Source organism: Diceros bicornis, unplaced genomic scaffold (genome assembly GCF_020826845.1).
Source record: "Diceros bicornis minor isolate mBicDic1 unplaced genomic scaffold, mDicBic1.mat.cur scaffold_67_ctg1, whole genome shotgun sequence".
NCBI lineage: Eukaryota > Metazoa > Chordata > Mammalia > Perissodactyla > Rhinocerotidae > Diceros > Diceros bicornis.
In genome coordinates this window covers 230,413-242,744 of record NW_026691553.1, presented here as the reverse complement: position 1 = coordinate 242,744, position 12,332 = coordinate 230,413, and the positions used below count along the sequence as shown (strand labels likewise).

The 12,332-nt window shown below is 60.0% G+C and overlaps 1 protein-coding gene across 1 annotated transcript; it reads right to left on the bottom strand.

Moving 5' to 3' along the window:
* Positions 1-5,715: 5,715 nt before the first annotated feature.
* On the bottom strand, positions 5,716-12,136 carry GZMM (granzyme M). The gene is made up of 5 exons (XM_058537778.1): positions 11,898-12,136; positions 8,314-8,473; positions 7,300-7,435; positions 6,449-6,712; positions 5,716-6,016 (listed from the first exon to the last, which is right to left on the bottom strand). Exons 1-5 carry the CDS (start codon positions 11,959-11,961, stop codon positions 5,846-5,848), a joined length of 795 nt encoding a protein of 264 aa, XP_058393761.1. The 5' UTR covers positions 11,962-12,136; the 3' UTR covers positions 5,716-5,845.
* Between the last annotated feature and the right edge of the window lie 196 nt (positions 12,137-12,332).

Sequence of the window (12,332 nt, the reverse complement as noted above, 5' to 3'; positions counted from 1 at the left end):
CACCGGCCGCTGTCCCATCGCTGGGTATCTGCCCTGGTTTGCTCACCTTGTGCTTTTTCTTATAAAACCTTTCAACTCACAGATGGGAGGAGAGACGACGACGTAGGATTTTCATTCTCTGTCACACCTCTGTCCCTTGCTCGAATGTTCCAGCTAGTTCTCCAGGCGTATTCTTCTGGGAGCTTGGAGATGCAGCCCGGCCCCAGGCGGTGACGGCTGGGAGAAGGTGGATTTCATTCCTGGGCCCCAGGGAGCCCGGGGAGGGATGTGAGCAGGGAGGGTCGTCCTCTCCTCTGACCTGTGTCATCGGGGGATGTCTCGGCCGCCAGGGGAGAGGCCCTGGGGGTGGGAGTGGACATGGGCAGGGGACAACAAGGCAGCTCCCAGACCCTGTGAATGGGACTTTATTTGGAAAAAGGGTCTTTGCAGATGTAATTAAGAGTCTTGATATGAAGTCCTCGTGGATAAGGGTGGCCCTAAATCCAATGACAACGTCCTTATAAGAGACAGAAGAGGAGCGACAGACACAGAGAAGCCATGTGATGACAGAGGCCGAGACTGGGGTGATGCGGCCACAAGCCCAGGACGCCGGGGCCCCCAGAGGCTGGACGAAGCAGGAAGGACCCTCCCCTGGAGCCTCTGGAGGGAGCCCGGCCCTGCCACACCGTGATCTTGGATTTCTGCCCCCAGAACCATGAGGGTGTAATTTCTGTTGTCTTAAGCCACCCAGTTGTGCTGTTTTGTTACGGCCCAGGAGTGCCCGCAGGCGGGGACCCGGGAGACACCCGGCCAGCCAGCCTGGCACTGGCGTTAAGGGCGGGCGCGTCCGTCCACCGAGTGCCACCACCACCGCCGCCCTGCGAGGGGGTCACGGGAGCCACCGCCCTCCCCACCCCCGTCCATCACCGGTATCTTCCCCAGAAAATGCAGACAGTCCCTCTAGATGAGCCTTTGGGCTTTGGACTTCTGCGCCCGTGGGTTTGTAGTCTTTTCTAGCGATGCACTCCAAAAAATAAAGATAAGACAAGACAAAGATAAATCCGTATAAGAAAGGAAGATAACCAGTCTTTCCCCAGCCTGGTCCACCAGGCTGATAACCGAGGGTTTCTTTTCGTTGACGGTTATTCATGAGTGTCAGGGACCCTTGTCGACCTCTGGTCGCTGAGCTGTAGGATTTCCTGGTTGATTTCAAGGTTTCCTCCCCAGTGTGTCCATATCTTTGTCGTAGCGGGATAAGAGGAAGATTTTTTGTTTTACAATTTTTTTTTTTTTTTTGCTGAGGAAGATTAACGCTGAGCTAACATCTGTGCCCATCTTCCTCTATTTTGTACGTGGGACGCTGCGTCAGCATGGCTGATGGGTGGTATAGGTCCGCACCTGAGATCCGAACCCGTGAACCTGGGCCACCAAAGCGGAGAGCCCCAAACTCAACCACTCAGCCACCAGGCCGGCCCCCTCAATGTTTTATTTTGAAAAGTCCTCAAACTTCAGTGAAGTTCTAAGGATAATAACCCCCCTCACCTGCATGCCCAGCCGGGGACATCTGCTCCCTCCCCCCTCTCTCCGTCTCTCCGTGTCTCTCTGTGTCTGTATCTCTGTCTCTGTCTGTCCCTGTCTCTGTCTCTCTCCCTCTCTGTCTCTGCTCTCTATCTCTGTCTCTCTCCCTCTCTCTCTGTCTCTGTATGTCTCTCTATCTCTTTCTGTCTCTCTCTCTTTCTCTGTCTCTGTCTCTGTCTCTCTCTCCTTCTCACATGTTCCCCCTAGACTTGCCGGCACCACCTTCAACCCTAAGATGTGAGAGAGAGGATCATATTTGAGAAGCTGAGTATTTCTGCAAATAAACGCTGGGTCCACGCCCCTGAGTGCCCGGCATTTTCCCCAGCTCTCCGGCCAGCCCAGCCCTGCGCTCGCCGCGTGAGCTGTGCTGTTGTCCTCTGTCCTTTGTTCTGGGACAGACCCCAGGCTGGCCAGTCTCTCCACGTGCCTGTCCCATTGTCCATTTCCCCAGTGTCATGTTGGGGGACCCGGGCCCGAGGCCCCCCCGACTCCCCCGCCTCTCAGGGACGTGGGACGTGGCTTCGCCCAGAGCCACGGTCTCCTTGTCAGTCGCTGGGGTGAGAACAGCCTTCCATCGCAGGGCAACAAGTGTCCCCGTCTGTCCCGGGGCGAGTGGTGTCCCCTCCAGAATTCACATCACTGAACCTCAAAACGGGGCCTCATTTGGGAACGGGGTCACTGGAGGCAGATTAGTTAGGCTGCGGTCACGCTGGGGCAGGGCAAGCCCTAAATGTGAGTGTTGTCCTTATAGGAGGGAAATGTAGACACAGACACGGGGGAGGCCACGTGGCCACGGAGGCAGAGATGGAGGGACGCGCCCACAAGCCCAGGACGCCGGGGCCCCCCGAGGCTGGGAGGGGCGGGAGAGGCAGGAGCTCGCCCCTGGAGCCCTGGCGGGGAGCACAGCCCTGCCCACCGTGATCTCGGACCTCTGGTCTCCAAGACTGTGGGGGACAAATTCCTGTTGTTCCGAGCCCCCCGGTTTGTGGTGCCCGGGACCCTCGCTCAGTGGCATCCTCACAGCCCCCCTGAGATCCACCCAGTGAGACCCTCAGACCAGGTGTGGACCCCATTCAGCCGCCCCCTTCGACACCAGCAGAAACTGCGAGGCCGGGTGGCGTGGAGTCCCCAGGCTGGACAGGGTGCTGGGGGCCAGGCCTTCCGGACCCTCCTGCCTCGCGGGGGAGAGCGACGGCATCTCGTCGGTGCTGGGGCCGCCCTGCTTCAAGCCCCGGCCTCGCTCAGCTGGGGTGGGGAAGGTGGGGCCCCAGGGGCAGGAAGCAGCAGCTGAGGAGCCGAGATAAGCATCTCCGGGAGGGGGGCACAGCCCCCACTGATCTCCATCCAGCCGGAGCCGCCCCAGGGAGGGGGGCGCAGCCCCCACTGATCTCCATCCAGCCGGAGCCGCCCCAGGGAGGGGGGCGCAGCCCCCACTGATCTCCATCCAGCCGGAGCCGCCCCAGGACCTGCCGCGGGGACGGCCCTCCGACCTCTGGGGAGGCCGGGAGGAAGGGGCCTGGCGTCTCCCGCACCCCCTGTCCACCGCCCTCGTCCACCCTCCTCGCCTCTAAGTAGGGGTTCCCACAACCCCCTCCTCGGGGTTGATTAATGTGCTAGGAGCTCACAGAGCTCAGGAAACGCTTGTGTTTAGTTTCTCCAAAGGACACAGAGGGACAGCAGGTGAGGGGGCACACGGGGCGGGGTCCGCGCGGGAGCGTTTGTCCCCCAGGACTGGGGCACTGGGACGCTCTCACCTCCTCGACCTCATCAGACCTCTGTCTGCAGCCCCCGCTTCCCTCGGTCCTTCCGGCCCCATCCCAGGGGGGTTCCCCAGATCACTGTTGTCCTAAGCTCGGTGTGGCTGAAAGGGGCTGGTTACAAATAACAGAAGACCCCGTATCTCCGTTATCTCATAGGAAACTCCCGGGGTTTTGGGGGCTCCGTGCCAGGAACGAGGACTAGACCAAACACACGTTTCTTATTGCAGATCACATCACAGTTTGGTTTGTGGGAAGTCCTCAGGCCGTTGGAAGCTGGGCCTGTTCTGGATGGAGGTGACGCCTCATTATAAAGCTCAAGGTTAAACACGCACCTGCCCCTCCCCACACCCGTCGGCCTTGAGGGGGGGTCAGAGGAATCCCCAAAACCGGGAGCGTCTGAGAAGCCGTCTCAGCCCAGTGGGGCCCGAGGAGACGGGGGTCTGAATGTCACGTGGGGTCCTGGACAGAGAAGGGACATCAGGGGAAACTGAGGCAATCCGAATCAAGTGTGACTTTGGTGAATGACACGTATCAATATCGGTTCATTAATTGTGACAAATGCACCCCCCTGAGGCCGGACGTCAGCGGGGGGGGGGCTGGGTACATGGGAACACGGCAGTCTTCACTTTTCTGTAAATCTAAAACTCTTGTAGAAATAAGTCCCTTAAAAAAAAAGATAAAGAACGCTTCAGCAATTCATCAAAGAAAAAAAGAGAGACAGAGAGACTCTGCACCTTCTCCCTCCCCCTCGTCCCCCTCATGCCCCTCGTCCTCTCGTCCAGAAGTCCTGGAACTGAGAAGAAATCCTGCAGCATGACCAAGATGAAAAAAATGCTTGACTTTTGCTCTGCAAACCCCGATTCTGGGCTGGGCGCCCACGGACACACCCGGGGCCTTGTGGGGGAGGATGGGAGGGAACCTCCTCGTAAAAGATTATGATCCGGAGGGGGTGGGGCAGGCGGGTTGAGGCAGCCCGGCGGGGGTCACCTCCAAGGCCGTCACCGTCACAGGGCACTGTGTGTACCCCTTTCCCTGGGTATCAAACCTGCGCCCAGAGCACCCTTGGAGGAGACAGGGGACGAGGTGGGGCGAGGTGGGGGACGGGACCTTTCATCCCTTTGACTTATTTCCCGTGCGTGGTGATAACTATGCAGAAGCTCAGCTGAAGACCAGGCTGCGAGGGCCGAGGGGTCCACGCTTTTGTCAAAACAGCAGATCAGCCGCTGAGCTGTGTGCATTTCCACATGAGACAGAGACAGAGAGAGAGAGAGACAGAGAGACGGCTCTAAATGCACCCCGAGACCCCAGCATCGTGCACACCCAAGTGTCTGGGGAGCCGTCTCCAGTCTGCACCTCACTCGGAGATGCATTAGCCGCTCAGCTGGACCCCCGGACGGACAGACGGGCAGAGGGACAGTGGACGAAGAGACAGAGACACCCCACTGCTCACGGCTGAGCCCGCAGGGTGGGGACCTCCGAGCCCACCGGGGAGTTCTTTCCACTCTGCTGTGTGTTTGAGAGTTTTCATAATAAAATGGAACAATCCTGCTGGACGGCAGCAGGTCCTCAGTTAAACGTAGAGTCACCACACGGCCTGGCTGACCCAGTCGCACGTGGGTCCTAGGAAATGAAACGTGCGTCCACACGAGTGTCTGCACACATGTCCACAGCAGCAGATGCACAGCACCCAAGAGGTGGACACAGCCCGAGTGTCCATCACGAACAAGTGTGTCCACCCACACACTGGAATATGACGCGGCCATGAAGAGGAGTGAGGCCCTGACACAGCCACACTGTGGCCGGACCCTGAACACACGATGCTCAGTGAGAGAACCAGACACAGAAGGACACACGGTGTGTGAGTCCATTGATGTGAAATGTCCAGAACAGGCCCATCCACAGACAGAGAGTGGGTTCCTGGTTATCAGGGGCTGGGGTGCCCACTGCTAATGGGGTGATGGAATTTGGGGTGATGGAATGTTCTGGAATTAGATCATGGCGCTGGCTGCACAACCCCATGAATACACTAAAAACCACTGATTCATACACTTCAGAAGGGTGAGTTACGTGGCGTGTGACTTACACCTCTATAAAGATGTTGCCAAACAACAAGAGAGAGAAGATTCTGGATGTTTCTGTTCCTGTCTCCCCACCCGCTCCGGGTCCAGCGCCCATACACCGGCCTCACTGCGGGCCGGACGAGCAGGGCCCCGCCCGCCCCCTGCCCGCCAGGCTCCCGCTGCCGCTCCAGCGTGGTCAATGCCGCCCCCTGGTGTCCCCTCTGGTGTCCCCGCCCTGGAGCCGCTGCTGGCCCCCGAGCGGCCTCAGTCGTGCAACCTCTGCCTCCCAAGCAGGGAAACTGAGGCCACTCGGCCAGCGCGGGGCGGGGGTGGGCTCAGAGTCCAGGCAGCCCCGCGGTTTCCCGGTGACAATTTATTGTTCCTCTGAGATGGGGCGGTCCCCTTCCAGCCCTCCCACAGCCCCGCAGGGAACGGGCCCCACCACGGGGACGCGGTCCCCCTGGCGCATCAGGCCTGCGGCGGGGACCGATGGCGGCTGAGGACCTTCCGGATCCAGGGCATGTAGGGGGCCACGGCGGTGGCCACCGGAGGTTTGAAGACGTCCGTGCAGGCCTTGGAGCTGAAGGACAGGATCCCTGCCACCCGGCCCTTGCACACCACGGGCCCGCCGGAGTCCCCCTGCAGAGGCCACAGGGCAAGGTCACTCCCTGTGCCCGCGGGAGGGGGCGCAATGATCCTGGGGCGGGGGACTGATTCCTCCCCCGACAGGGGTTATAGGGCCGCATCCCACATCGCCCTCCCTCTCCTTCAATTCCCTTCCTTCCTCCTGTCCTGTTAACATTCTCTGCTCCTTCCTCCCGCCCCAGACTCTTTGCACTTGCTGTGTCTATGCCCTGATTATCTCTGGGGCTGGAGATCAAACCCCAGCTGCGCCGCTCGCTCCCCGACTGTGTGACCGTGGGCGAGTCACTTAACCTCTCTGTGCCTCGGTTTCTGTGTCTGAGAAGTGGGCTGATGCTGGTACCAACCTCCGCGACCCCCTCCCCGCCCGCCAGGAGAACGGAGAGAGCTGGGCCCGGCCAGAGGCTGACCCCCCACCCCCGCTGTCACCTTGCAGGGGGCCTGGTCCTTGGCGGGGGCCTGCAGGCAGAGCATCCAGGGGGTGACGTTACCGTCCCAGAAGCGACTGTTGTTGCACATCCGGGCGTCCAGCACGCGCAGGTCCAGCTCCCGCAGCGCCCGGGCCAGATGCCCACCCTGCTGGGTCAGCCCCCAGCCGGCCAAGCTGCACTGAGCTCCGGCTGCCACCACGTGGCGCCCTCGGGGCAAGGCCAGGGGCTGGATGGTCTTGCTGCGCCTCACCTTCCCGTCCAGCTGCAGGGGGCGAGGGGGCGAGGGGGCGAGGGGGCGGTGAGGGGGGGGCGGGGCGGTGGGGGAGGGGAGGCAGTGGGGGACAGGAGGGGGCGGCCCAGAGGACAGTAGGGAGGGGAGAGTGGGGGGGCGGTAGGAGGGGCGGTGGGGGAGGGGCAGTGGGGCTGGGAAGGGGCGTTGGGGGCGGGGGAGGGGTCGTGGGGGTGGGGAGGGGCGGTGAGGGTGGGGGTCGGGATCGGGTGGGGGGGTGGGGGAGCGGCGGCGGGGGTGTGGAGGGGCAGGGGCGGTGGGGGGCGGCGGAAGAAGGGTTGGGGGAGAGGCGGCGGGGTGGGGGCGGTAGGGGAGCGGCGGTGGGGGTGGGGGACAGGGCGGAAGAGGGGGCGGGGGAGGGGCAGTGGGGCTGGGAAGGGGCGGTGAGGGTGGGGGTCGGGATCGGGTGGGGGGGTGGGGGAGCGGCGGTGGGGGTGGGGGACAGGGCGGAAGAGGGGGTGGGGGAGCGGCGGTGGGAGGGGGCGGTGGGGGGCGGTAACGGGGACGCGGGGGCGGCCTGGGGTCGAGCTGCCCTTCCTCCCGCCCCTGCGTCCCCCAACCTTGAGCAGCGCGAGGTCGTTCCGAAGATGGGGCGGCGGCTGGTAGTCGGGGTGCCGGACCACCGTCCTGATGCGGCCGGTGAGGCCGGGCTGTCCGAGCGCGTGGAGCCCGAGCGCCAGCCTCAGCCGCGCCATCCTGCGGGCGGCAGGGTCGGGCGTGGGCGGCCGCAGCCCGCGGACCCCCGCGCCCCCGCCCGCCCCCCGGTCAGCTGCATTCCAGGCCCCTCGCTCGCTGTCCCCCCCCCCCGCGGCCCTCCCCCGGCCTCTCCGTGGGCGGTCCTCCCCCTGCTCCTTCTCTGTCCGCCTCCTCCGGGAAGCTGTCCCTGCTCTCACTCCTGCCCAAGACGCCAGCCCAGCCCTGGCGAGGGGAGGGGGCTGTGTGTGTCCAAAAATGTGGACCCCCAGCCTGGGGCTCCCCTCAGCGGGGCTCCAGCCTCACCCCGTGCGTATGTTATGCCTCAACCACAGCGATTTGTTCAGAGGCTGGCACACCACCTAGGCTGGGCCCATCAGTACCTGTCCTCATAACTTTGCCCAAACTATAGAGAAGCCAGCTCTTCCCCCAGGACTTGAGGGCCCATCCTTGCCACCAGGTGAGACAGCCTTCCTGATAATGCCGCCAAGGGGCAAGACAGCAGAGCTCAGACACAGGCAGGCTCTTGAGGGCCTCATGTGAGCACCTGGATCAAGCCCTGCCTGAAGCTTATAGCCCCCTAGACTTTTCAGTTACATGAGCCAACAGATCCTCTTTGGTTACCTCCGCCACTTTGATCTGGGATCTTTATTACTGGCCAATCCAGAGTAAACTTTGTAGCGAGTAAACCTTCCCCAGGAATCCGTAATGTCACATATGCATGGCTCAGCAATCACCCGAGAGTGAAGGGGACCCCCCCACAACCCTACAATTGGCTTAAATCTGCCAGGACCCACCCCCTGGTGAGAATGGGGGACCTAGGGATAGATTCAGGGACGCCTGGGGTGACAGAGGGGGTGGGGCGAGGCAGGGTCACTCACGGCTGGATCAGGCAGTGGGCAGCTGTCAACACCCACTTCGGGTGCACGAGGACACCCCCACACAGGTGGGTGCCCGCCTGCTGCAGCGAGACCATGTACGGGCGGGAGTGGGGGGCTGCCTCACGACCCCCGATGATGCGGGTCTCAGACGCGTTGCCTCCTGGTGAGGGGACAGAGAGTGCCACGTTAGGGCTGCTGCCCCACCCCGGCCGTGACCCTCCTTCCCCAGCTCCTGGACAGACTGACCACCCTGACACAGGCCCTTCTGTTCCCCGAGACGAGCAGGTTGACAGGTGGGGCGGTCCCAGTCCCTCCACATCCCTCACCCTCACATCCCGGTCACCAGCAGGTGACCATTCCACATCTACCCCCATCCCTTGCTTCTGGGCCCCACCGGGCCTCCCCCGGACACCACAGCACAGCCTCTACCCTGCAGCCAGAGGAGCTGGTTGAAGAGGAGAGACTGGACTCCTGTACCCGTCGGGCGGGGATGTGAGATGGTGCAGCCGCTGTGCAAACGGTCTGGCAGTTTCTCAGAGGTGAACAGGGTTACCCCCCGACCCAGTGATTCCCCTCCACAAGAAATGAAAACACACGTCCACATGGAACCTGTGCACGCACGTCCACGGCAGCACGATTCACGAGAGACAAAGAGTGGAAAGAGCTCAAATGTCCATCAGTGGATGAATGGACACACACAATTCCACCCACACACTGGAATATGATGCAGCCATGAAAAGGAGTGAAGCCCCAACACAGCCACACCGTGGACGGACCTCAAACACACGATGCTCAATGAGAACCAGACACCGGACACATGGTGTGTGAGTCCATTGATGTGAAATGTCCAGAATAGGCACATCCACAGACAGTGGGTTCGTGGTTGCCAGGGGCTGGGGCACGGAATAGGGGTTCATTTATGGGGATGGAATGTTCTGGAATTAGACTATGGTAATGGTTGCACAACTCTGAATTTACTAAAATTCTCTGACGTGTACACTGTAAATAGGTAAATTGTATAGCATGTGAATTATATCTTAATATGTTTTAAAACCAATCATGAATTTAAAAGGATTGATGTTTTTAAATGTAAATCAGCTCAAAATCTTCCTACAATCCCCCATCATGCTTTAAGCACCCAAACTCCCCACAACCCAGAAGACTCACGTCAGCTGGCCCTGCCTCCTTTGCACTCCCCCTCACTCCACTCCAGCCACCGGGCCTCCCTGCTGTTCCTCCAGGGCGCTGCCCTCATTCCCACCTCAGGGCCTTTGCACGTGCTGTTCCAGCAGCCTGGAGTGCCTTTCCCCAGATATTCCCAAGTCTGCTTCCTCACAGGGTATCTGCTCCAAAGTTGTCTCCTCAAAGACCTCTCCGCAACCGCCTTAATACAACCCTTCTCTGCTCTGTTCTCTTCCCAGGACTTACCCCTCCCTGACGCTGTACCACACACAGTCTTGCTCAGTGCCCGTCTAGCCCCACTAGGCTACAAGCGATGTGAGGGCAGGCCCTGTGCCTGTCTTGTTTACAGCAGGTCTAGGACACTATGTGCTCAGCAAATACTGATGAGTGGATGAAAGGATGGATGATGAATGGATGGATAATGGATGGAGGGATGACGGAGAGATGAATGGATGGATAGATGATGGATGGAAGGATGGATGGATGGATGCATGCATGAAAGGATGGATGGATCAATGGATGGATGGATGGGTGAATGGATGATGGATGATGGATGGATGATGGATGATGGATGGATGATGGATGATGGATGGGTGGATGGATGATGGATGGATGGATGGGTGGATGGATGGATGGATGGACGGATGGGTGGATGGATGATGGATGGACGGATGGGTGGATGGATGATGGATGGACGGATGGGTGGATGGATGATGGATGATGGATGGATGGTTGGATGATGGATGATGGATGGATGGATGATGGATGGGTGGTTGGATGATGGATGATGGATGGATGGATGGTGGATGGGTGGATGGATGGTGGATGATGGATGATGGATGGATAATGGATGATGGATCATGGATGGGTGGATGGATCATGGATGGGTGGATGGGTGGATGGATGATGGATGATGGATGATGGATGGATGGATGGATGATGGATGATGGATGATGGGTGGATGGATGATGGATGGGTGGATGGGTGGATGGATGATGGATGATGGATGATGGATGATGGATGGGTGGTTGGATGATGGATGATGGATGATGGATGGGTGGATGGATGATGGATGATGGATGGATGATGGATGATGGATGATGGATGGGTGGATGATGGATGATGGATGGATGGATGATGGATGGATGGATGGATGGGTGGGTGGGTGGATGGATGATGGATGGGTGGATGGATGATGGATGGATGATGGATGATGGATGATAGATGGATGGATGGATGGTTGGATGATAAATGGATGGGTGGATGATGGATGATGGATGGGTGGATGATGGATGGATGGTTGGATGATAAACGGATGGAAGAAAGAAAAGAAGGAAGGAAGGAAGGGAGAGAGAAAGGATGAGAGATGGCCGGTTGGATGCCCATCCCGCTGGGTCCTCAGGTCATCACAGAGCCATCCTCCTCCAGCCTGGCCATAATTCTGGGATGCCCACCACTCACTCACCTCCTTCCATCTCAAGCTTCCCGGCGCCCAGTCCTGGCCAAGCACACATGGTTTGGGGGGGCAGCCCGCTGGGGCTCAAATTCCAGCCCTGCCCCTCCCCGCTGGGCCATCCTGGGCAGGCTGCCTCATTTGCCGGGCCGTGGTTTCCTGCTCTGCAACTCGGGGGTATGTCTGCGTGTACAGGACAGGCCCTGCCTCCGGGTGCTGCTGGGGGGCACGTGGCCTGCACCCCCCACGGCCCGCCAGCCCAGCTCGGGGTGGGGTGTGAGCGGCACAGGGTTTACCATGGAGAAACCTGGTGAACGTCGGCCTCACCAAGTGATGAAGGCGCTGGCACAGGAAGGGGGTGAGCACAGCCCCCTCCGTGGTCCCTGCTGGAAACCCACAACCTGCACCCGGTCTTGGGGACACAGCAGACAGGCCCGTGCTCGTCACAGGACCCGGGGGGACGGAGAAACCGGACCAAGGAGGGGACCAAGGGAAGTTGGATTTCTGCCCCCACGACGGACGCCGTCGGGACAACGGGCGGATTTGAACAGGTCTGCAGATTAGGGCACGATGCTGAGTCCCACCGTGGTCGCAGAAAACGCCCAGGCATTCAGGGGCGAGGGGCCGGGCGTCCCCAGCTTACTCTCAGATGCCTCAGAAAAATACGAGATCGTAACACCTCTACGAGATACAGCTCACATCCCTAACATCCACCATCCAGAGCTTCCCATGCGTTCACAGTTGTGCAACCATCCCCACTATCCAGTTCCAGAACGTTCTCACCGCCCATCTTTCTGGAGCCGCCATCTCTCCCATCGGTCCTCTTCTGGGGACAGCGGGGTTGTTTCCAGTCTCTGTTCTGACGCCCGGGGCTCTGCCTCCCACCCATGGACCCCTGGACGCCAGACCCCTGGGCCTCAGTTTCCCCCCCCCTCCAGCCCCCGCTCACCTGCCCTCAGGGACCCCAGGGCCGGCAGCAACAGCAGCAGCAGCAGGGACGAGGGGGCCTCCATGGTGCCGGGAGTCAGCGGAGTGCAGGCCCTGGCCCCCAGCACCTCGCCTCACCCCTTCCTGTGGGGGAGGCAACATTCACACCTGCCCCGACCAGTTTATCTCACCCATAAGCATCTCAGAAAGTGTTTCTGGAAGATGTGGATTCTGAAGACCAAACCACACCACCATTATCACACCAGAAAGACGAACAAAAATTCCCCCGTATCATCTAGCACCTTGTCACGTTCACCCCCATCGCAAACACGGGTTTTTTTGTGGTTTTAATGTGTTTTCTTTGCCCTGTTTTTCTTTTATGGCAAAATACACATAACACGAAATTCACCATTTTAACCACTTGAAGTGCACAGCTCAGTGGCATGAAGCACATTCA

What these genes read in the sequence shown, in the direction of transcription:
- GZMM (XM_058537778.1), bottom strand. Translation starts at nt 11,961, where the DNA reads ATGGAGGCCCCCTCGTCCCTGCTGCTGCTGCTGTTGCTGCCGGCCCTG. An exon ending in CCTGGGGTCCCTGAGGGCAG is followed by an intron (nt 8,474 to 11,897) that starts GTGAGCGGGGGC and finishes TCCCCTCACCAG; the next exon opens with GAGGCAACGCGTCTGAGACC. An exon ending in GCCCACTGCCTGATCCAGCC is followed by an intron (nt 7,436 to 8,313) that starts GTGAGTGACCCT and finishes TGCCGCCCGCAG; the next exon opens with GATGGCGCGGCTGAGGCTGG.